The sequence below is a fragment of the Rhinopithecus roxellana genome, chromosome 16 (genome assembly GCF_007565055.1).
Source record: "Rhinopithecus roxellana isolate Shanxi Qingling chromosome 16, ASM756505v1, whole genome shotgun sequence".
NCBI classification, from domain to species: Eukaryota; Metazoa; Chordata; class Mammalia; order Primates; family Cercopithecidae; genus Rhinopithecus; species Rhinopithecus roxellana.
In genome coordinates, this window is record NC_044564.1 from 52,044,806 (window position 1) to 52,069,497 (window position 24,692).

Consider the following 24,692-nt stretch of genomic DNA (forward strand, 5'->3'; position numbering starts at 1 on the left):
GAAAAACATGATTTTGAATTATTCTAGATTATTTTGAAATTATTCATATTTCTGAACAGAACTGGTTTATCTTGAACATTCCCTTAGATTGGATTTTGTTTAAAAGTGAGTACCATCTAAATTTAATTTTTTAAAAACTATATAAATAACTGGAGTCCAGCTCTGTTGTTGCCATAAAGATACGATCATGAGTTGGATGCTCAGTGTCTGTACCAGGATCTAGATGTGCATGGAAGTGGGTCTTACGCTATCAGAGTCATCAACCTGGCCTGGAAAGTGGAAATGGTGGGGGGCGCTTTCTAAGTCATCAGGTCATATCTTCTTAGCTTTGAATGAGAGTCAGGAAGCCACAGGGAATGAACTGCTTCTTATATAAAAGCTGTCTCATGGTCCTAAAGGCAGGGTCTGGTTGCCAGAAAAAAGTGAATGACTGCTGAGCTCATGTGCAGCTGCCACTGCTGCTGGAGGGGCGCTTGTGCCTCCTTACTGCCTTCCCAGTTTCGCTCTGCTTCATGTGTCCAGTTAGCAGAATCCAAATCGCCTCCAGAATTCAGATCTCAGACTCCTGTTCCTTGCTGCAGGGAACAGCACAGAAGGAGCTGGGAATAGACACTGAGTAACAGGATCCAGCATGGCATCGTGCTGATGTCCACAGCTTCCCATTACACATGGTTTGTGTGTTGTTTTACAATCTTTTTTTTTTTTTTTTTGGAAACAGAGTCTTGCTCTGTTGCCCAAGTTGGAGTGCAGTGGCACTATCTTGGCTTACTACAAGCTCCGCCTCCCGGGTTCATGCCATTCTCCTGCCTCAGCCTCATGAGTAGCTGGGACCATAGGCACCTGCCACCACACCCTGGCTAACACCACACCGTGTTAGCCAGGATGGTCTTGATCTCCTGACCTCGTGATCCACCCATCTTGGCCTCCCAAAGTGCTGGGATTACAGGTGTGAGCCACTGCACCCAGCCTACAGTCTTTTTAAATGGAATTCATATGAACTCTGTAAGGTAACCAAGATAAAATGCCAGTTTTACACATGAAGAAACACGGGAAGAGGTCTGATAACTTGCTCCCGTTCAAACAAATGTGTTAGTGTTACAGCAGATTGTGTTGTCTCCTAAGCAGCACTGTCCCCTCTCCACCACCCTGTTCTCTTTTACACTGGTTAATCGAGCACCAAATGACCAGAAGGAATTTCAGGGGTGCTTTATAGGGGACCTTAAGATATAAAGGGCACCATTATAGTTCTAGGCCCAGTACATTGGAGGAGCATGTTCATGGCTGAGGCCACTTCCAACTTAAATAGACCATTCCCTTAATTTGCTTTTTTTTTTTTTTTTTTTTTTTTTTTTTGAGACAGGATCTTGCTCTGTTGCCCAGGCTGGAGTGCAGTCGTGCAAGCAATCATGGCTCACTGCAGCCTCAAACTCCTGGGTTCAAGTGATCTTCCCACCTCAGCCTCCTGAGCTGAGATCTCACTTGTGCACTATCACACCCAGCCAATTTTTTGATCTTTATGTAGAAAAGAGGTTTCACTGTGTTGCCTTGGCTGGTCTGAACTCCTGGGCTCAAGTGATCCTCCCACACTGGCCTCCCAAGGGTTGGGAATATAGGCATGAGCCACTGTGCCCAGCCTGTTACCTTATTTTAAAGAATTTTAGGTAATTATTGTACTAGTTGTGACATACAATGTTGGTCTCAATGTATTTCTTCTTTTTTCTTAAGCAGATGAAGAACATGGAGAACCGCCATGCAATGAGCTCCCAGTACAGGATGCATTCTTACTATCCGCCTCCCTCTTACCTGGGCCAGAGCGTGCCCCAGTTCTTCACTTTCGAGGATGCTCCCTCTTACCCGGAAGCCAGGGCGAGTGGTAGGTATCTGGTCATACAGACTGGATTTGGGGTTGAGAGAGGATGGCTATCCAGTACTGGGTCATTAGCTGTCTCTAATGGCTTAGCTGTTAGTAATTGTTGGAAAGTTTATTGCTGTGTGAAGCTTGGATAAGTATCCTTTAAGGAATTTAGTTATAAAATGACTTTGCTTTGCTTGATTCTTAATACCATGTTTTTTTTCCTTTCTGGATTCTTAGAGTGACAGGAGTAAGATGAGAGACTCCCCTTTGGAAGCTAAAAATGTATTTTATAGAGGATCAATATGAAATACAGGGGCACTTTAAATGTGGTTCAAGACCTGGTATTTTTTGTGAAGTGAGTTTCTGTATATTGAAAACTCATTTCCCAAAGACTTTCATTTTAAAATTGAAGGCATATTCATCTTTTGGGGGAAAATAACAATAAAACATTTTTGAATACAATAGATCTCAGAGTTTATGTAGTAGCAATGCAAATAACTCTGATATAATGGGTTTGAAATAAAAAATGACTGTTTAATGAATCAAAGCACTTTGAAATACATAGTTCCTCAACTTCAATTTTAACATCCCCCAGCATTTTCACTGTGGTGAGAGGCAGGTTTTTACAGCTGCTGCGTTTCCAGATCCCATGTTTAAGTTCTTTATAGTTAAGTATCCTCTTTTGATGTAGGAAAGTGAGAAACATACACAATAGGCAGTAAGTGGAAATCAGGGCAGTAGTGAGTGTCTTGGAAGAGAAACCAATCTAGGAGAACTTACTCTGTACTAAGTAAATGGATATGTTCATTTTCTAAATAACTTGACTCTCTAGAGAACTTAGAGAATGAGAATCAGAACTATGCCTTGATTTCCAAATTCAGAGCCATAAAGTCTAAAATAGCTTGGCAAGGTATGCTTTATTTACCATATTAACATAAAATAAAGGACTTCTATTAATATGAAATATATGGGTCACGGGAGCCTATACAGTTTGAGCTGCAGAGATGTGGAAGCACACATTGTTGATTGAAGTTTCACTTGTATTACGAATTACTTTCTGTTGGGAGTGGACAAGCAGAACTCTGTTTTATAAGTATTCATGCTGTATAATATGTGCCCGTAGGTCCTTCTTTCATACTGCTTTTGAGTCTATGTATTTGTTTGTTTATAAGCTCCCTAAGAACAAACAACACATTTTCTATACCTTCTTACCTGCTGTGATGCCTTTTATTTGTTACTTGTTGGTTGAGTGAATGAATGAATCTGGTATTACTATTATTATTATTATTATTATTATTTTTTTTGAGACGGAGTCTTGCTCTGTCGCCCAGGCTGGAGTACAGTGGGCGGATCTCTGCTCACTGCAAGCTCCGCCTCCCGGGTTTATGCCATTCTCCTGCCTCAGCCTCCCGAGTAGCTGGGACTACAGGTGCCCACCACCTCGCCTGGCTAGTTTTTTTTTTTTTTTGTAATTTTTTTAGTAGAGACAGGGTTTCACCGTGTTAGCCAGGATGGTCTCGATCTCCTGACCTCGTGATCCACCCGTCTCGGCCTCCCAAAGGAATCTGGTATTATTTTTAACCCAGCTTGCCCTGTAAGGGAGCACAAGCATGAAAGGTCAGAATCCTAACTGGCTTGTCTGATGGAGGCTCTGCACAATTTGGGGATGAAGCAGTTAAAGGAACATTTGTTTAAAGAATTAAGAATGAAACCCACTTTCAGGAAGAAATTGCCTGCGCTTCTTACTCCAGGAATAATGGAATATTTTTAGAAGCGTTGGCATTCCTGAGACAAAGGTGTAAATTCAGAGCAAGGCAGTAAGACAAAAATATAAGAGGCAATTTATTAGAGCAGAGAGGAGTGAATTTGGAGAGGAGCAGTAGGCATTTGTATTTATGGCAGAAAAGGAAGCGACTCAGAAGGAAAGAGGTTATAGTCCAGGAAAGAAAAAGACCAGCCGTACCAGCGCTTGTAGGGAAAGAAGAATAGGTGAACACCACCTACAATTTCTTATAACTTTTTTCCGGCCATGTGTTTATTTGAAAGAGTAGTGTGTGAGGAGACCCCAGGCTTAAATTCCTGGTACCCCGCTAACCCACTAACAATTAAGTAGGAGGCTCAAGCTTCAGAAAGGAGAGCCGGGAAGAACTACAGTAAAATCTCAGCACTATCTACTTTGGAATTATCTTCGAGAAGGAGTGTACAAATACGTAGAAAATCAAAATCCCAGCTAAGTTTTAAAAGAAGTGTGGCTTAATGTCTTCCAAATGTGAGCTATTTTGGGTTTTTTAATATTGCATGCATTTTTACAAAGCAAGTGCGAAGGTAAAGGAAGTATTGTGTTTGGAAGTCAGTAAGGACACCTCAAAGATCATCTCACGGGACACTGGATCCTCAGTTTTATCAGCATCGACACAGTGGGGAGTTCTTTGAGAGCATGTTAGCCCTTCTGGGAGGCAGGGCTGAGGCTAGAGAGAGGAAATGATGGGTGGGGATGCGGACATCAGTATATTCATTTGTGAGATATTGGCAAAGGCTGGCTTATAACCAGTTACATTTAGCAGATCCATCAAGTTTAAGTTCCTTTGGTTGATTGTGTTAATACATAAGTTATTATTTATTCTAAATAGGGATGTCTGAATAACTTGAAAGACAGTGTTTTCAGTAGGTTTAATGTCTTTAAAGGCTTATTCAGGTATAAATTTGCCCATTAAATCCATGTTTCTTCAGTTTCTTTAAAAATAAATTTAAGCTTAGTTTCTCTATCATCTAAAAAAATGAGTCCAAGTTCAGTGTCTTCCTCTGGATTTGCTAAAGCTGGCAACATGAAAAAAATTGGATATTGGGCAGGGGGTGGGGAGGAATTTTACAGGGAACGTTTTCTTTTTGTCATGTTACTGCTTTTTAATGCTTTTTTTTGTAAAAGGATAGGAGCCATTCCTTCTTCCCTTATCCTGAAAAATGTTAAGTGGGTAGATCAGAGAGATGGTGGAGTCAGATCATGCAGGTCTTTGTAAGCTATTGCAAACAATTAGACTTTTATTTCAAGTGAGATGGGGAGCCATAGGAGGGTTCAAGCACAGGTTGATTTGTCTGTCTTGTGCTTTTAAATGATCACCCTAAGGACTATTTTCTTATAGACTATAGGGATGCAAGGGTGGAAGCTGAGAGACCAGTTAGAAGGTGATGGCAGTAATTCTGGCAAAAGAAGATGGTGGCTGAGTGAGGGTGGGAGCATGGTGGTGATGATGGGTGTTCGCATTCTGGATATATTTTGAAGATAGAACCAACAAGATTTGCTGTTGGGCTTTGGATTGGACAGGAAGAGAGGAGCAAAGGATGTCTCCTTAATTTTTGACCTGACCAAATGGAAGATTGGAGTTTCCAATTACTGAGGTAAAGAAGACTATGGGAGAAACAAGTTTGTGTGCATTACGAGTTTAACTTTGCATGTGTTAAGTTTGAGATGTCCATGAACCACCCAAGTGGATTGTTGATCAGGAGTTGGATGTGTGGAATCTGTGGTGGAGGGGAAATATCTCTGCTGGAGATGAAGATTTGGGGGTTCAGTGCATAGGTGTTATTTGAAGTCAATGTGATGAGATCATTTGGAGAGATGAATGTAGGTGTAGAAAAAGGGACAAGGACTGAGTCCTGCATGTCTCCAGTGTTTATGGCCTTGTAGATGAGGAGGACTAGCAAAGAAAAGAGGGAGGAGGAGCAGCCTGTGAGGCAGGAGGGAAACTGTGGGTGAGTGGTGCCTTAGAAGCCAAATGAAAGGATTTTAATGAGAGCCAAAGAGTGCTGATAGGTCAAATGAGAGGAGGACTGGAATCGACCGTCGGCTCTTGCAAGTTGGAAGTGATCAATGAACTCCTTAGTGGCCACTTTGGTGGGAGGTGAGAACCAAAGCCTGCTTGCGTATTCAGGAGTGCATGGGAGAGAAGAACTGGGGCAGTGAATACAGGCAGCTCTTCAGGAGTTTTGCTGTAAGAGGAATAGTGGGATGGGGCATCAACCCATGGGGAAGTGAGTTCAAGGAAGGGCCTTGGCTCTTTCTTTAAAGAAGAGAGATTTTGTAATAGGCTTGTATGCTGATGAGGTGATCCCAACAGAGGAAGAATTTGTGGATACACGGAGTGCGTGGGGTCACAATTGCTGTAGGGGTGACCCTGAGCAAGCCAGGTAGGGTGGGATCCAAGGGTCTGCAGAGTGGGGACCGTGGTCTGATGTGGGTCTGGGAGTGCTTTGTTGCTTGTCTAAGAGGGGAGATGAGAAATAGAGAGGAAGCAAACTTCACAGCAATTTGATAGAGCGGTTTTGTCTGTTGAGTCTAATAAAATATTGGGGCTTATATTTTTTGTCTTTCATTTTTCTAGTAGCCCATTTTTTATTGAGGTAAAATCCACCTAACATGATGAACCATAATTAAAGTGTACAATTCAGTGGCATTTGGTACATTCACAGAGTTGGGCAACCATCACCTCTATCTGGTTCCAAGGCACTTTTATCACCCCAAAAGGAAACCCCCCATCTTCCCTCCTCCAGCCCCCTGGTAATCACTAATCAGCTTTCTGTCTCTATGGATTTGCCTATCCTGGAATGGAATCTCATATGTAGCCTTTTGTGTCTTGCTTCGCGTAACTTAAATGTTTTCCTGATTCAGCTACGCTGTCATATAGATGAGTATTTCATTCCTGTTTGTGGCTCAGTATCATTCCATAGTATGGATAGATAGATCACATTTTGTTTAGCCTTTCATCGGATATTGGGTTGTTTACACCTTTTGGCTAATATGAATAGTGCCGCTTTGAACGTTTGTGTACAAGTCTTTGTTTGAATGTCTGATTTCACTTCTTCTGGGTATATGCCTAGAAGTGGAATCGCTGGGTCCTATGGTAAGTCTGTATTTAATTTTTGAGGAACACGTTACTGTTTTTCACAGCAGCTGCATCGTTTTACATTCTTACCATAATATATGAGGGTTCCAATTTCTCCACATCCTTGCCAACACTTGTTTTTTATTTAAAAAAAATAGTTTCCAGCATGAGCAACATAGTGAGACCCCATCTCTACAAAAAAAATTAAAAAAAAATTAGCTGGGTTTGGTGGGACACACCTGTAGTTCTGACTGCTTGACTACTTGGGAGTGTGAGGCAGGAAGATCACTGGAGCCCAGGGGTTTCAGGCTGCAGTGAGCTATGATCACACCATTGCACTCCAGCCTGGGTGACAGAGCGAGACCCTGAGACCCACACTGCATCCAGCACTGCATCACGACACAGCCCTCCAGCTTTGTAGCACAGGCAAGCATCCAGGGGTGCAGTCATAGCTCGCTACAGCCTCAACCTCCCAGGCTCAGGTGATCCTCCCACTTCAGCCTCCCGGGTAGCTAGGACTACAGGTGAGCACCACAATGCTCAGTACATTTTTTTTTTTTTTTTTTGGTAGAGACAGAGTTTTGCCATATTGCCCAGGCTGGTCTTGAACTCCTGGGCTCATGCGATCCTCCCACCTCAGCCTCCTAAAATGCTGGGATTATAGGTGTAAGCCACTGTACCTGGACAAGAAAAAAGTTTGGGGGGCTCTAGTAATTCATTTTTATTGTATTTTGCCAAAGTACCAGACCACGGTGGGTTGGAAACTGGAAAAACAAAAAAATTAAAGCAGGCCCCTCCCCCTCCATAGACAGTTTGAAGGTCACTTGTCTAGTGCCCACATGGAAGGTTGGCTTATCTGAGTGTGGCCGCTTCATCGTAACAGATGCAAGCTGTTCGGGAAGTGATGGTGGGAACAGCTTTGAAATGATGCTTCCCCAACTGGGGATGAAGAGACATCTCTGCAGCAGCCCCTCTGTTTTAACAGACGCACCTCTGTCTAGAGGTGGGTGGCACTGCACATCTGAGAACAGACATCATTCTCTGCATGTTGAATTCTTGAGTATAAGTTGCTGGAGTACATGGTTGGCCAACACCTGCAATAAGGTTTAGGTTTCAGATGGTGAAGGTAATACACTTAGATATGTTTGTCTATTTATTTTGTGATCTTGGTTTAAAAGTTAGAAATGGTGCCTTATTTCCAGGAGAATGGCTTGAACCCGGGAGGCGGAGCTTGCAGTGAGCTGAGATCGCACCACTGCACTCCAGCGTGAGAGACAGAGCAAGACTTCGTCTCAAAAAAAAAAAAAAAAAAGAAATGGTGCCTTATTTCTTTTGGTTCCGACTCAGAGTGGCAGCCTCCCATGCAACCTCAGCCTTCCTTCACATCCAAGCTGCACTCTTTTCAGGAGAAAGAAACATTTGAGGTGCTTCTTACAGATCATGGAGTGTTCATCTATTACTCATGTAACACATAGAGGCTGCCAGCAGCTCCATGAAGCAAGTGCAGAGCATCTACATTTTACCCAAAGGTCAGATGGCCACCGGCAGTGATGGGCTCCATGGAGGAAGGCTTCATGCTCCTCTGTGATGAGTGAGCAGCTTGCAGTAGCCTCTCTGCTCCCAAATACGACTCTTCGAATCCATTTGTCATTAACAATGCCGTGGACCAGGGAGTCTAGCAGTACCTGATTTCACTGATAACCATAGGCCTGTCCTTCATAATGACCAGGACTGCATGCAAAATGGGTAGCTTGCACCTCAGGGAGTGGACTTGCTTAATGCTGCACATCAGAGTTGGACTTCTAGGAAAAGGTCATCTGGCTGCACCTCCCCAGTTTGCGGGTGAGAACACTGAGGTTCTTCCCTCTGTTGGGAGCACCCTCAGATCTACTTGCTCTTGATCCAGAATGCCAAAGGTGCCCTTTATGTGAGGTGAGGCGACATTCTGTGACAAGTGGCCATGTGGGGTGGTAGAGAATTCTGTATGTGGAATCTGAATGGGACCCATGACTTAGCAGGTTATGTGGCAGTACCAGATGCTTCCCTGAGAGCCTCGGTTTCCCTACCTGCTGAGAGAGTGTGAGGATGTTGGCTTTGTGGAGGCCGCGCCAGTATTGTGAGGATGAAATGGTGTCTGATGTGCAAACAAGCTCAGTAATCACAAAATACAGGTAAAAGATGGCAGGTGTTATCATGACTTTCCCCAGTTTTTCCTGCGAGGGCTAAGTGGGCATTTCACATAGCTCTTCTTGTAAGGGAAAATGATGCTTTCGAAATGTTGTAGAGTTTGGCTCTGGTATGAAGGACAGTGGGGCAAGGACTCGGAGGGCTGTGTTTGTTGTGTGTGCATCCTGCCCTGAGCTGTATTTCTCAGCCAGTAGGAGAGAAAAACATCAGCCCTTGTCTTTCTCTGCTTTAAGGAAAGCTGACTGTTTTATGCAACGTTTAGAAAATGTTGAGTTTAATTTAAACTTGACACTTTAGAAATGACTTATTATTTGCTAAATTTCAAAGAAAAGAGCACTTTGTAGGTAAATCTATTTTCCTTATGTGACCATTTTGTTCTCAGCTTTAACTTGGAACAGAGAAGTAAGTGGGGCTTTCAGTGGCAACAAGGCCAGTGAATGGAAGGGCGTCGGAGCTATCCCAGGAGACGAGGTCTTGCTCAGGTCCCCAGCTCTGGAGCCAGTAATAAAATGATCAGCCTCTCTCTCTTTCTTTTTTTTTTTTTTTTTTTTTTTACATAGAGTCTGGCTCTGTCTGCCAGGCTGGAGTGCAATGGCATGATCTCGGCTCACTGCAACCTCTGCTTCCCAGGTTCAAGCAATTCTACCTCAGCCTCCTGAGTAGCTGGGATTACAGGTGTGCACCACCACACTCAGCTAACTTTTGTATTTTTAGTAGAGACGGGGTTTCTCCATGTCGGCCAGGCTAGTCTCGAACTCCTGACCTCAAGTGATCTGCCCGCCTCAACCTCCCACAGTGCTGGGATTACAGACGTGAGCTTCTGCGCCTGGCCTGATCAATCCCTTAGAGCTTCAGTTACATCTGAAAAGTGGAAAACAATAATAACAGATGTATCTACTTTTATATATATGGATCACATAAGGAATTATGTAAAAGTATGGCAGAATCTGTCAACTCTCCTATTCTTGTTATGTAGATCTTTTACCATGGCTTATGTATCTTTCTATTTCAGCAGGTGCCTGGCAGTGGGCTGTACAAATGAAAATGATTACTGTCATTAAGGAGGCCTAAGCATATGTGTATCATGATTCTTTTTTTTTTTTTTTTTTTTTTTTTTTTTGAGACGGAGTCTCGCTCTGTCGCCCGGGCTGGAGTGCAGTGGCCGGATCTCAGCTCACTGCAAGCTCCGCCTCCCGGGTTCCCGCCATTCTCCTGCCTCAGCCTCCCCAGTAGCTGGGACTACAGGCGCCCGCCACCTCGTCCGGCTAGTTTTTGTATTTTTAGTAGAGACGGGGTTTCACCGTGTTAGCCAGGATGGTCTCGATCTCCTGACCTCGTGATCCGCCCGTCTCGGCCTCCCAAAGTGCTGGGATTACAGGCTTGAGCCACCGCGCCCGGCCTCATGATTCTTGAAATTAGCTAGACATCATGGTCTGCAGAGTGAGGAAGATGGAGCATACTAATTTTAAGCAGATAATAAACATTTGGAAATGGCAGCTTTAAAGATGTATTTTTAATATATTAAACTTACGATATGTTTGCCAAGTAAAACACACCGGTGCTTTACAGGGAATGTGAAGAACACCAGCAGGTCCCTTTATGCCTAAAGGATAGTACAGAAGCAAGCTGACATGCTGTTGGATGAGGACAAGCAGATTTCTGTCTTTCCTTCAAATCTTTCTCTTTCTCCATACAAAGAGCACCCCACAAGGCAAACTGTGGGCAAGATTGAGAGCAACGTGTCCTCTGTGTAAAGCACTGCCATTTGACAAGACCTCCTCCAGGCTGTAGTCTGGAAATAGCAGGCACTTCCCAGGGGCCTACCTCAGGGAGGTCAGACTCACTCATGTAAGGATAAGGTCCATTCACTGCAGCACGTTAGCAAGAATTATCAGGGTGTGTGCGCACACGGAGGGTCAGCTTTGTACTCCTCCAGGTGCCTGCCATTGTGCAGTGTTCTCAGATGACTCCCGGGATGGTTTGTCGTTTCTTAAATGAGTAAGAAACCAACTGTGGAATCTTTTCTGTTCATTCCTCATCTACCTGGAGTTGGATATTCCAGTGAGGCATTCAGTGAAATAAATCAGACACCAACAAACATGGGGTACTGTCCCCAGGCCACAGACATCTTGGATTTATGCCATGTAGAATCTTCCCTTTGGAAAACTTGAATTTTAGGGACTTAGTTCTTTATATGCAACTGGTGTTTTGATTAAGAATGCAGCCTCGCTGGAGGGTCAGAGGTGCTTATTCCGTATTCACACTTAACAGAGGGTGGGTGTGCAGGCAGAGTGCCCTGACTTCCTCTAAGCCTTGTTGCTAGTGTTTAAGAGGAGGAGCCAACCTACGAACTCAGATCCTGAATCACTTTCCTGGGCGCCCTTTCGTCTAGTATATCCTGTGTTTTTCTGTTCATTTCCTTCCTTTTCTTTTTCTTCCCTTACAAACACATGTCCAGCTCCTCCAGTGTCTGTAAGACAATGTCTGACCACTCTGTGTGTAACTCATTTAATTCTCTGAATAATGCTATTATCCCCATTTTACAGATGAGGATATTGAAGCATAGAGACAATGCCTGTTAGGTAGGGGAGAGGAGGGGTCCTGTTCCTGTGTGGCACATGGAGGAACTGAAACTCAGTGATGATGCCGTTTATCTAAGGCCTCACTGGGCTACAGTCTAGCACCCTCCTGTCTTAAGTATTTTCAAGGAAATGGGCTGTGACTGGGGTTGAGAATGCACTTGAGAATATTCTATTTGCAGGGACTAAAGGCGTGGATGCAATTTCTTTAGCTGTAATGATGAAATTCCAAAACCTGCTCTGTTAGCACATGCCTTATGCAGAAATGCCCCCATCTGGGGGTGTCTTTCAGTAGCACGTTTGTGTCATAGTTAAAAACTCAAAAGCAAACTTAAACCCTTCGGCATATCAGGTGTGGTATTTCTCTTTACATGGCTATTCCCAAAGCTCAGTACAGACTTTTAAGATACCTTTATAAGCACAGTAAAGTCACTTTTAATTTTGTGGTTATATTTGAATTTTCCTTTTATTTAATAAGAGAGAGTCAAGTGGAAGGGTTGATATTTGATAAGGGCAGAAATCACAAAATTAAATGACTAGTGATTAGCTTTGAAATCATAAGTGCAAGTAGAAACACAATGAACTACTTTCAAAAATATTTATTCTCTTTTTTCCCTGTGGGCATCAGCTGTTAAGTGATGACATATTCTACTTGTTATTTTATTGTTAAATTACTGTGACTAAGAGGCCTGGCAGTTTTCCTCAGGTAATTTTTGAGGAAGAGGGTATTTAATCTTCATCTAGTCTGTCAGTAGCTTATCATGAGGTTGCTTTTACGTCTTTAATTTATTCTTTAAAAGCTATAGATTCAGTACACAGAGCAACTACACAGAGGTTTTCATTTTGGCTAAAAATTGTAGCCTAGAGAAGATGCAGGGGGAGAGAGAGAGGGAGAGGGAGAGGGAGAGAGGGAGGGGGAGGGAGGGAGGGAGAGAGAGAGAGAGAGGAGAGAGAGAGAGAGGAGAGAGAGAGAGAGAGAGAGAGAGAGAGAGAGAGAGAGAGAGAGAGAGAGAGAGAGAGAGAGAGAGAGAGAGAAGCTCTGGAAACTACATGTTAGGAATTCCTAAATGCTCTGACGTAGCCAGGTTGAACACAATTACTAGAAAACATTGTTTGAAAACATATGTTTTGAAACATATGTTTTCAATGCTGATGTTATCTTCATGGGATTCAGGTGTGACAGTGAGTTCCCTCCCTGCCTGCTCAGTAGCGGGACCCAAATCTCTTGTGGGCACATCACAGATCAAGTTGGCCAGTTTCTGTTACTCATTTAGGGACCATTTGTATTTAAACATCCTGGAGAACTGGCGTGTGTCTGTTGGGCCCTCCTTGGATGTGACAGTAGCCAGTTGGGTTAGAGCTTCCAGCACCATCACTCATAAGACTTCCTCATTTGAATCTGACCTGAATCCACAGGGCCCTAGCGATTTTTTTCAGGGATGGTGTGGAGTACTTCTGGAGTTTATTTTCCCTGCTTGCCTCTTCAGCGGCACGGCCCAGGCCAAGTACAACTTGAATAACCTTCAGGAAAGCTGTGCTGTCCTTCTGTCGGCCGCTGTCTTTGAAAATTGCCTCCAGAGTTAGTGAGCAGGAACAGTTAAGATTTACAAACAATGATGAAGCTTGTCATGCATCTTTCACCATTCATCATTCAGGTGCCGTGCCTGGGCGGTGAAGTGTTCTTCATAAAAACCAGCTCAGTGTGAAATACACCTCGCTGCAATGTTTACTGCTTTGAAGCTCGTCAGCGGCCCTTTATAGTAAATCCAGATTGCGATGTGACATTACAGTATATCATTGCCCGGCGCGGTGGGGTTTACACTAGGAATGAGTGCAGTGCACACCAGATGAGGTGTCCAAATTGAGTTATGTCAGAATTTGGCTGTTATATGGGGATAGCTTTTGTTTTCTGAACACTGAAAGTTAGCTTTATATGTATTTATATTTATATATAGGCATATACTTCCCATCTTGCCCATATACACAGGGTATACAATAGATGCTGAGGTCAGGTTCCAAATGTGCTTCCTGGTATAAAGAATGGTGACCAGATTTTATGTACCTTCCAAACTGTTGTCCATTGAAATTGGCATAAATGGAATCTTCGGGGGGAACTAGAGTAGATGGCTATTTCAGTTTAGAAGCAGCTTTGATTTTGCTGTGTGTGAAGCGATCATATTTGCCATTGTTTCTTATGAAAACTTGGAACACTTTTTCCTGGGAGTATTGTGGTACACTGGAATGCCCCTTTGATAGGAGGGCAAAGAGGAGAAACCCATCCAACTGTTGCCACCCATTGTGGAGCATCTTGCCTGTCTTGTTGAGCACATCTGCTTGGGGAGGTCTGTGAAGTCAGTGGTTTCTTTATTAATTTTTTTAGTGGGTGTCAAAATCCTAGTGCTGCCTAGTGTTATACTGAAAGATGCTGCTTCCAAGAGATTGATGGTGTTTTAGCTTAAATCTGCAAAATAAAAGAGCACACTGAATTTATTGCATGATCAGGTTTATTTACATTCACGCTGAAAATGCCGATATTAAAAATGAGCTCCATAAAAAAGTAATATTCAGAGACAACAGCCAGCTCTGCAGTCCCATAATCATCTGCTTAACACACATATTTTTAAATTCTCTGTTAAGTGTAGCAGGATTGTTAGGAGAATAATTTTGTGGTCTTTAAACACCTGGCTCTACATTGAATCCAGTATCTCTCCCCCTTGTATACTTGCATAAAATCTGGGTTAGGGATTTCCTCACTTGAAATGCAGAGGTTAACATATCCTTCCCAGCCATACCTTTTGCCTCTTAGTTGCAGTGTCTTCTTACTAGAGATGATTAACCTGAGCCAGGTTTGAGCTTCCTGAAGCAGCAAAGGAAACAATCACAGGCGTATGGCACTTGACCTCTAGGGGCAGTAGAGGAGCCGGAAGCTTTCCATTGGCATTGACTCCTGGAGAAGGAGAGACTGTCCCCAAATCAGCCCAGTAGTTTGTTTTTGCCAGGGTGGTCGGCCCAACACGTGCAATCACTTTATTAAGATTTAGCGATAAAATATAGGACACTCAGTTAAATTTAAGTTTAACATGTACAACAACAAATGTTTAGTATAAGCATGTTATATGAATATTTTATTATACTAAGAATTGTTTCTGAAATTTAAATTTTATTTATTTATTTTTATTTATTTATTTATTTTTGGAGACAGAGTCTCTGTCACCCTGGCTGGAGTGCAGTGGTGTGATCTTGGTTCACTGCAACCTCCACCTCCCAGGTTCAAGAGATTCTTGTGCCTCACCCTCCTGAGTAGCTGAGACTACAGGCGCATGCTACCAAGCCTGGCTAATTTTTTGTATTTTTAGTACAGATGGGGTTTCGCTATGTTGGCCAGGCTGGTCTCAAACTCCTGATCTCAAGTGATCTACCTGCCTCACCCTCCTAAAGTGTTAGGATTACAGGCATGAGTCACCATGCCCGGCCTAAATTTAATTCAGCATCCTGTATTTTTATTTGCTAAATCTGACAACCTCGTACTTCATCTGTGTCTTCTCTGAAACACCCTGGGATAGAAGGCAAAAATGGAAAGTCCACAAAGGAGCGCAGTACCTTCTCTAAGCATGTTCAGCAATTCTAAGGGTGGTTTCAGCTTTTTTCTTTTTTTGAGATGAGGATCTCACTATGTTGCCCAGGCTGGACTCAAGCTCCTAGGCTCAAGTGATCCTCCTGCCTCAGCCTCCAGAGTATCATTTTTATTTCTACAAAAATAGTACAAGAGAGCAATGCTAATCATGCTTGGAAAGGTCTTATTTCGGTTGATGTTGTTTAGTAATTTTTTGGTGACAAGTTTCTGGATTGTAGTTTATCCTTGAACATGTTAACATATTATTTCTTCTTCTGTTTGGGTGATACATAGGTCCAGAAAGGTCAAAAGAATTTCCTTTCCTTTTCCTTTCCCTTTTTTGTTTTTTGACGGAGTCTCGCTCTGTCACCCAGGCTGGAGTGCAGTGGCATGATCTTGGCTCATTGCAAGCTCCGCTTCCCGGGCTCAAACCATTCTCCTGCCTCAGCCTCCTGAGTAGCTGGGACTACGGGTGCCCGCCACCACGCCCGGCTAATTTTTTTTTTTTTTGTATTTTTAGTAGAGACGGGGTTTCACTGTATTAGCCAGGATGATCTCGATCTCCTGACCTCTCGGCCTCCCAAAGTGCTGGGATTACAGGCATGAGCCACCGCGCCCGGCCTATTATTTCTTACTTTCTATTTTATAGGCTAGACACATTGGTATGTGGTAAATGAAAGTTAATCCACTGCTGTTCAGAATGAAAATGGAAATTTATACTTTTCATGCATTTTGTTCCGTTGTCCCCTTGGTTGTGCCAGGCCAAACGGTGACTCTTAAAGCTCTTCTGCAGGGCCAGTTCCTCAGTGTCTCTTTCTTTAAATCCCCCCGGGATGTAAACTGATGGCTCCATCAGTAAACAAGTGAGAAATTCATTGAGTGCCAGTTAGTGTCTGGGCCTCGCATAATGCTCTGGGAGCTGAACCATGAGAGAAGGCGTGGCTGCAGTGATAGCGAAAGGTCAGCAGTCTTAGGGACACCTCCCTTCCCTTCCTATCTGCAGAACAGCCTTGCCTCTGTGCCTCTGTAGGGTGTGGGATGGAGTAGCTGTGTGCCTAGCCGTCTTGACCTTATTCAAGACCTGGTTGAAGTCTTCCTCGTAAACCAAGAGGGTGTTTTCTTCTCAAGTTAGAGAAACCAGGATTACAGTCAGATTCTCGATAAATGCTCCAAATATGGAACCTTTTCCAGGCATGCTTCACCTTTGTTATCACATAGCTGTAGAGGTAGAATGGAGCTTGATTGTTTTATTTGTTTTTTAGAGACAGGGTCTCTGTCTGTTACCCAAGCCAGAGTGCAGTGGCGTGATAATAGCTCACTGTAGCCTTGCACTCCTTGGCTCAAGTGATGCTCCTGCCTCAGCCTCTCAACTAGATAGGACTGCAGGTGCGCAGCACCACACCTGGCTATTTTTTTATTTAAAAAATTTTTTTGTAGACACAGGTTCTTGCTATGTTGCCTAGGCTGGTCTTAAACTCTGGGCCTCAAGTGGCCCTCCTGTTTTCAGCCTCGCAAAGCACTGGGATTACAGGCATAAGCCATTGTGCCCAGCCCTGTTTATTTGTTTGTTTGTTTTTATAATGGCTTTATTAAAATATAATTCACATATCATAAAATTAGTCATTTTAAAATGTATAATTCAGTGGATTTTAGTATACTAACAAAGCTATGGAACCATCACCGCTATCTAATTCCAGAACATTTCCATCATCCCCAAAACAATCCCCATATCACTCCCATTTCTACCTCCCTCCCAGCCCCTGCCAAAATACTAGTTTACTTTCTGTCTCTATGAATTTGCCTATTCTGGACTTTTTGTATAAATGGGATCATAGACTATGTGGTCTTTTGTGTCTGACTTCTTTCATTTAGCATAATATTTTCTGGGTTTGTCCATGTTGTAGCCTGTATCAGAGCTTCACTTCTTTTTGTAGTCAAGTAACATTCCATTATATGGAGGGACTTGGTTTATTTTTAGTTCAAAAACTATTACAGGACCAAGAAAGACTATTAAACCACAAGATTTTCAGAGTGAAATATCTGTTCTGTCTCATTTCATTAAGTCTCCAGTTCTTTGAATTCAGCATACGAATGTAATGAGTAGAACCTCCTCTATGCAGTGAGAGGAATGTGGTGCATATGGACATTGAGCAGTCCAGGCCGTGTTATTTTCCCGTTTTATGCTAATACTATTTCAATTAGTCTAGTCAGGCCGCCGTAACAAAAAGGCACAGACTAGGTGGCCCCAACAACAGAAATTTATTTTCTCACAGTCTGGAGGCTGGAATTCCAAGATCAAGGTGCAGTCAAGAGTTGCTTTCCGGTAAGGCTTCTCTCCTGGGTTGTAGACTGCTGTCGTATGTCCTAACATGGCTTTTCCTGTGTGTGTGTGGAGACAGACACACACAGAGAGAGAATGGAATGTGAACTCTGGTCTCTTTTCTTCTTATAAGGACAGTAGTCTTAGAGAGTATGACCTCATTTAACCCCAGTTATCTCCCTAAAGGCCCTGTCTCCAAATACAGTCACATTGGGAGCTAGGCTTCAGTAGTTTTGGCAGGGAGACTACGTTCGGTCACTAATACTATTGAAGGGTTTTATGTCTCTAAATGTCTCTTCTTGATGAGATTTGGTGGGTCAGTGTGTGTAAAATGAATGGAGTATGTTGTATGTTTTCATGTCTTACTGCCTCAATTCTGGTCTTTGCTGATTACTTACCTTCCTAACTCTCCAGCACAGAGACCCCAGCCCACATCAGGTCCTCATCTGCAGATTGCATCCCTAGAGGCAGCGGTGGCTCTCAGAGATGGAGAACGCAGTGGTTACTGACACCCCACTCACAGGAACCCTTTTCCAGGTTGTTGCTCTTCTTTTCCTCATTTAACTCCCTAGAATATCATTTCATTTCATTTCATTCTACCTCTGAATTTCAGAAAATTTCTAACCCATGCCATCTTTGCCTTTTAAGAAGTGCTCTGCATAACCTTAAACAATTTAACTCTGACGTACTGCTGAAGTGAGAGACTTTGCCAGTTTTTCTGGCAGATCCGGCAGAATTTGGGCCTCCACACGCAGGGACGTGAATGAGCGAGCAGTGTGTCATTTCTTGATGTTATAATGAGCCAATGCAATGGTAACTTCAGAGTAAACTGATCATGGCTAACATTCATGAACTAATGTCTGTATAGACCATCCAAATATGAAAAATAATCTTTTACTCTTGAAAGCACTTTGACATAGATCGTTTTGTTCAGTCCTAACAACAATCTTATTAGGTAATGAGAGGTTTTTTTCCTTTTGACACAAACTGGGTGTCCTACAATTCAATTCAATTCTGACACTAACTTTCTGAAGTTGGCCCAGATGTCACAGGTTAAGGGCTCAGTGCCACAAAACTGCCCCCATTTTAGGCTCCACCTGAAAATGGGGTGCCCAGGCTATCCACATTTCTACCCAGCTGACTACAAATTAGGGGTTCCTACAGTCCCCTTTTAGTCCAATAATTCTCTGTATGACTCAGAACTCAGAAAGTGCTTTACTCACTCTTAGCAGTTTTTTAAATAAAGGATACAACTCAGGAGCAGCCAAATGGAAGACGTGCGTAGGGCAGGGTATCTCCTTACCCTTTGAGAGTTCCAAGCTTTTATTATTTTTTTATTTTTTAAATGTTTTTTGAGACGGGTTTTGCTCTTGTCACCCAGGCTTGAGTGCAATGGTGTGATCTTGGCCCACTGCAACCTCCGTCTCCCAGGTTTAAGCGATTCTCCTGCCTCAGCCTCCCGAGTAGCTGGGATTACGGGTACACACCACCATGCCCAGCAAATTTTTGTATTTTTAGTAGAGATGGAGTTTCACCATGTTGGCCAGGCTGGTCTTGAACTCCTGACCTCAGGTGATCAATCCACCCTCGTCGGCCTCCCAAAGTGCTGGGATTACAAGTGTGAGCCACCGCGACCGGGCGAGAGCTCCAAGCTTTTAATCAAGGCTTAGGGTCTTTCAGGCGACCAGCCCCCATCCTGAAGTTATCTAGCTGCCTGCCGCCAAGTTACCTTATTAGAACAAAAGAGGCTTCTGACATCCTTATCACTCAGGAAATTCCAAGGGTTTTAGGAACTCTGTGCCAGGAACCAAGGACAAAGACCAAATATGTTTCTGTGATACCACAGGTAGGTAGAGCAAAAATCACTGACCCTATTTTATCCGTAAGCCGATGGCTGAATAGAGAGAATGGGTAACACAGCCAGGAGTGGAGCAGGGTGACCTTATCTCTCCTGACCTGGTTTCTTCCCGGGACACTTTTCACCCTCAAGCTGTCAAACCAGCGTTGAAACCCTTGTTTTCAGCCTAATGTCGTAGACCTGCACCATCCAGTACAGCAGCTACCAGCACATAGGGTTATTTCAATTTTAATTGCAATGGAAAATGCAATTCCTCTGTCACACCAGGCCCATTTCAGGTGCTCTGTGGCTACAAGAGGCTAGTTCAGTCGTATTGGATAGTGCAGAAACAAAATATTTACATCATCATAGGCAGTTCTATTTGGCAACTTTTCGGGTCTTTTACAGTGACAGGAAAGGACAATGCAGGGTTTAAACCTGAGAAAACAAGTCCCATATGGTCACAAACATCATTTAAAGGTCTTGACTTTTGTGGGAACATCAGCCCTTATTCTAATATCATGTGGGTTTGAGGAGCTGTTACCGACAGACTTGTTGAGTGACTGCTGACAGAATTAGTTGATCCTTGGACCTAACCTGTAATGCACACTTAAAAAAAAAAAAAAAAAAATGGATGATGTAAGTGAGTAACTCAGCTAGAACTTGGTTGATCTCAGTCTAAGAATAGTACTTGCCCAGAGTGGAAAACTTGTCTTATGGCCTTGGAGCAGCATGTGAGCCTTGGAGACTCGGCAAGGATGCTTTCATTAAAAGCAAAAGTGAGGATGTAGCATTCATCCCTTATCAGATAGAAGATGTGTACATATTTTCCCCCATTTCGTGAGTTGCCTCTTCACTCTGTTGATAGTGACCTTTGATGCATACGTATTTTAAATTTTTGATGAAGTCCAGTTTGTCTTGTTTCTTCATCTGTTGCCTGTGCTTTTGGTGTTATATTTAAGAAATCAGAGCTGGGTGTGGTGGCATGCACCTGTAGTCCTAGCTATTCAGGAGGCTGAGGCAGGAGGATCACTTGAGCCCCAGGAGTTTGAGGCTGCAGTGAGCTGTAATCACACCAACGCTGTCCAGCTTGGGCAAAAGATTGAGACCTTGTCTCAAAAATTAAAAAATTTAAAAATTTTCAAAAGAGAAATCATTGCCAAATCCAGTGTCACATTGTCTTCTAAGCATTTGATAGTTTTAGCTGTTAGGTTTAATCCAGGTCTTTGATCCATTTTGAGTTAATTTTTGTATGCGGTGTAAGGGAAGAGTCCAGCTTCATTCTTTTGCGCGTGAATATCCAGTTTTTCCCAGCGCTATTCGTTAAACACTCTCCTTTCCCCCATTAAATGGTCTTGGTGCCAAGAGGACAAAGTGGCAAAAGAGGAAAGTTTTGACACTTTCAAGTGACAGTGGCCCTTTTCTGTGAGCATCAGAGAACACCAGACATTGAATGTTGAGTCTTAAGCACAAGCCTATAAAATTGGCAGTTGTTGACACACCTGGATCTCTCTGGTGAGTATTTTCTAGGTTATCTTACTTTGGTTTGTTTCTCCCAGCTGTCTCAACTATATCTTTCCTACAGTTCTGAAATAAAGGCGTATAGGTTAACCAGGGAAGGGAATCCTCCAAAATAAGGACTTACAATAGAAGCAGTGAAAACAGTAGTGCATTTAAAGACTGTGGGTGATTTTCAATTTTTCTAGTTCTAAGTGACTAGCATTTTTCTAATTGAAAGTGACTAATGGTAATTTTTTAAATACCCAGGTTTTTTTTTTTCTTTTTTAATTTGTTATAGGGTACATGTGCACAACGTGCAGGTTTGTTACGTATGTATACATGTGCCATGTTGGTGTGCTGCACCCATTAACTCGTCATTTATATTAGGTATATCTCCTAATGCTATCCCTCCCCCAGCCCCCCACCCCCGAACAGGCCCTGGTGCATCATGTTCCCCACCCTGTGTCCAAGTGTTCTCATTGTTCAATTCCCACCTGTGAGTGAGAATATGCAGTGTTTGGTTTTCTGCCCTTGTGATAGTTTGCTGAGAATGATGGTTTCCAGCTTCATCCATGTCCCTACAAAGGACGTGAACTCATCTTTTTTTATGGCTGCATAGTATTCCATAGTGTATATGTGCCACATTTTCTTACTCCAGTCTATCATTGATGAATATTTGGGTTGGTTCCAAGTCTTTGCTATTGTGAATAGTGCCGCAGTAAACATATGTGTGCGTGTGTCTTTATAGCAGCATGATTTATAATCCTTTGGGTGAAATACCCAGTTTTTAAGGGTCATCTGTAACTGCTTATATATAAAAGATGGTAAGCTCCAGTGGAAAAGCCCCTATATCCTCTGGTGTCCTATAGGAATATTCCTAAAGAAACAGACTATCAGAGCTAAGAGCAGATAGGCAAAGGAGGGGCAGATGGATAATGCCTGGCTGGTTGCAGCCTGAAATTGTCAATTACCTCTTAATGTTTACAGAAGTGAAAAGTCAATGTGAAGTTGTTTTAATTTGACACACTCTTGGGTTGAGAGAGTGTAATTGCTGGAGGGGACAGTTAAGTGGCTCTGCTCCTTGTCAGCCTGTCTGGGTCTGACTCCGGTGCTAAACACTTTTCTGATGAGCGATAGATTGGGTTAAGTACTGGCGTAATTGCTTGCTTCCGCATACCAGTCTCGCAATGCCTTGTACTACATTTCTATCAGCACTTGCCTGAGGCTGTGAGGGTTTATGCTGCAAAGAGAGTCCGTATGTTCATTTTCATGAATCAATGTCGGGTTTTGAAAAGCAGTTGTTACAGCACTAAGTGGACTGTAATAAATTACACCCCCTCCAGACCCGTTGGAGTAAATCAGAACTGTTTATATCCATCCAAGTGGTCTTTTGAGTATAAATGACTTTTTTGTTTACTTATCAAACCAAATGTTTGTCTCCAGGAAGTGGAGGCAGATGATTTGTTCATTTTTTAATCCTGTGAATAGCACTTCACTGCTGTGAAACCAGAGAGGAAATTCTGTATATTGTTAGGTGGAAAAGTGCCACCTATCCCCACCCTCCTGTAAGTGAAATATCCCAAAGTCGTTTTCAAGGCTGGAGACACTTTATTGTAATTGTACAACTCTGGGTAGCAGCCTGTCTCTAACCACTGCTTCGTATGTGGCAACGATGCACAGAACTCAGAAAAGCATGGTTTCTTGTCTCAGTCATTTCTATGAGAAGAAAGTGAATTTTGGAAAATATATTTCTCTCTCTTTGGATTGCTTGTCTCCACTTCTTTATGAAGGATGTGTGTTGCTTGATATTTATTTACTTGGGAGTCAAGAGAGAACCGTTGAAATGTATGCATTCCTTTTGCAAATTAGACTTATCAGAAGTCTGCCCCTTCTTGGTAGGACATAGATGCTGCATTTGATTGTAGTAGCTCTATGGTTATGAAATACCAGTTTCATATTTATACCAGATGAAAGAACTATCTCCTGGCTTTCTTTTTCGCTTTTGTGATGGGCCATTGTCTTCTTCCACTTAACATTTCCTGTGAGGTTATTAAGCTATATTAAAAATACCTTCTTCAGGCCAGGTGTGGTGGCTCATGCCTATAATCCTAGCACTTTGGGAGGCTGAGGCAGGTGGATCACCTGAGGTCAGGAGCTCCAGACCAGCCTGACCAACATGGCAAAACCCCGTTTCTGCTAAAAATACAAAAAAAAATTAGCCGGGTTTGGTGGCAGGCGCCTGCAATCCCAGCTACTCGGGAGGCTGAGTCAGGAGAATCGCTTGAATCTGGGAGGCAGAGGTTGCAGTGAGCTGAGATCGCACCATTGCACTCCAGCCTGGGCAACAGAGCAAAACTTCATCTCAAAAAAAAAAAAAAAAAAAAGTCTTCAAGGAAGCCCTGATAGTCCTTTCTTATTACATTTTTTCGTACTGTGTTAAATATATATATAAAACATAAAATGTCAAAATTTCACATTTTAACATTTTTAAGCATACAATTCAGTAGCATTAAATGCATTCACAATCTTGTATAACCATCACCACTATTTGCAGAACTTTTTTTTTATCATTCCAAACAGAAACTCTTTACCTCTTAAGCAATAACTTCCCATTTTCCATTTCCTCCTGCCCCTAGTAATCTCTGTTCTACTTTCCATCTTTACGAATTTGCCTATTTCACATACCTCATGTAAATGGAATAACACCATATTTGTCCTTTTGCATCTGGCTGATTTCACTAAGCACAGTGTTTTCAAGGTTCATCCATGTTGTGGCATGTGGTTATCAGAACCTCATTCCTTTTTATGGCTGAATAATATTGCATTATATGTGTATGCCTTTTGTTTATCTGTTCGTCTGTTGATGGGCACTTGGGTTTCCATCCTTTGGCTATTGTGAAATAATGCTGCTGTAAAGTTTGGTGTACAAGTATCTGTGTGCGTTCCTGCTTTCAGTTCTTCTGGATATATATCTAGGAGTAGAATTGCTATGTTAAATGGTAATCTTATGCTTACGTTTTTGCAGAACTGCCAAACTGGTTTCCACAGTGTCTGCATGATTTTACATTCCAGTCAGCAGTGCATGATGGTTCAACATTTTCCACATCCTTCCCAACTCTTGTTACAATTTTCTGTTTTTTTGATAATAGCCTTTCTAATGGGTGTAAAGTGGAATCTGATTGTGGGTTTGATTTGCATTTCACTGATGACTAATGGTGTTGAGCATTTTTTTCATGTGCTTCTTGGCCATTTTTATATCGTCTTTGGAGAAATGCCTATTCAAGTCATTTGCCCATTTTTAAATTGGGCTGTTTGGTTTTTTGTTTTTGTTGTTGTAGGAGTTCTTTATTATGTTCTGTATACAAATCCTTTATAAGCTATGATTTCCAAGTATTATTTTTCCCATTCTGTGGGTTGTCTTTTTACTCTCTTTTTAGTGTCTTTTGCACAAAAGTTTTTTTTTATTTGATAAAGTCCAAGTTACCTATTTTTTCTTTTGTTGCCTGTGCTTTTGGTGTCATATTGAAGAAACCATTGTCAAATCCAAGGTTGTAAAGATTTACTTCTGTTTTTTTTAAAAGAGTTTTATAGTCACAGTTTTAGCTCTTAAGATCTTTGATTAATTTTAAGTTGATTTTTGTATATAATGTAAGGTAAGGATCTAACTCTATTCTTTGGTATGTGGATATCCCATTTTCCCAACATTATTTATTGAAAAGACTCCTTTTCCCAGTGAGTGGTCTTAGGACACTTGTCAAAAATCAGTTGACTGTATATTTGAGAGTTTATATTGCAGCTTTTGTAGTGAGTTTTGAAATCATGAAATGTGATCCCTCCAATTTTGTTCTTTCTTTTCAAGTTGTTTTGGCTATTTGATGTGCCTTGGAATTCCATATGATTTTTACAATGGGTTTTTCTATT

The 24,692-nt window shown here is 42.3% G+C and overlaps 1 protein-coding gene across 2 annotated transcripts in view; it reads left to right on the forward strand.

Moving 5' to 3' along the window:
• DMRT1 (doublesex and mab-3 related transcription factor 1) overlaps positions 1-24,692 on the forward strand; it is a 130,627-nt gene that overhangs the window by 74,808 nt on the left and 31,127 nt on the right. For both annotated transcript variants that reach the window (XM_010364418.2, XM_030919864.1), the window contains exon 4: positions 1,729-1,873. In XM_010364418.2, coding sequence (XP_010362720.1) covers positions 1,729-1,873 — 145 coding nt within the window. The remainder of the gene's footprint in view (positions 1-1,728; positions 1,874-24,692) is intronic.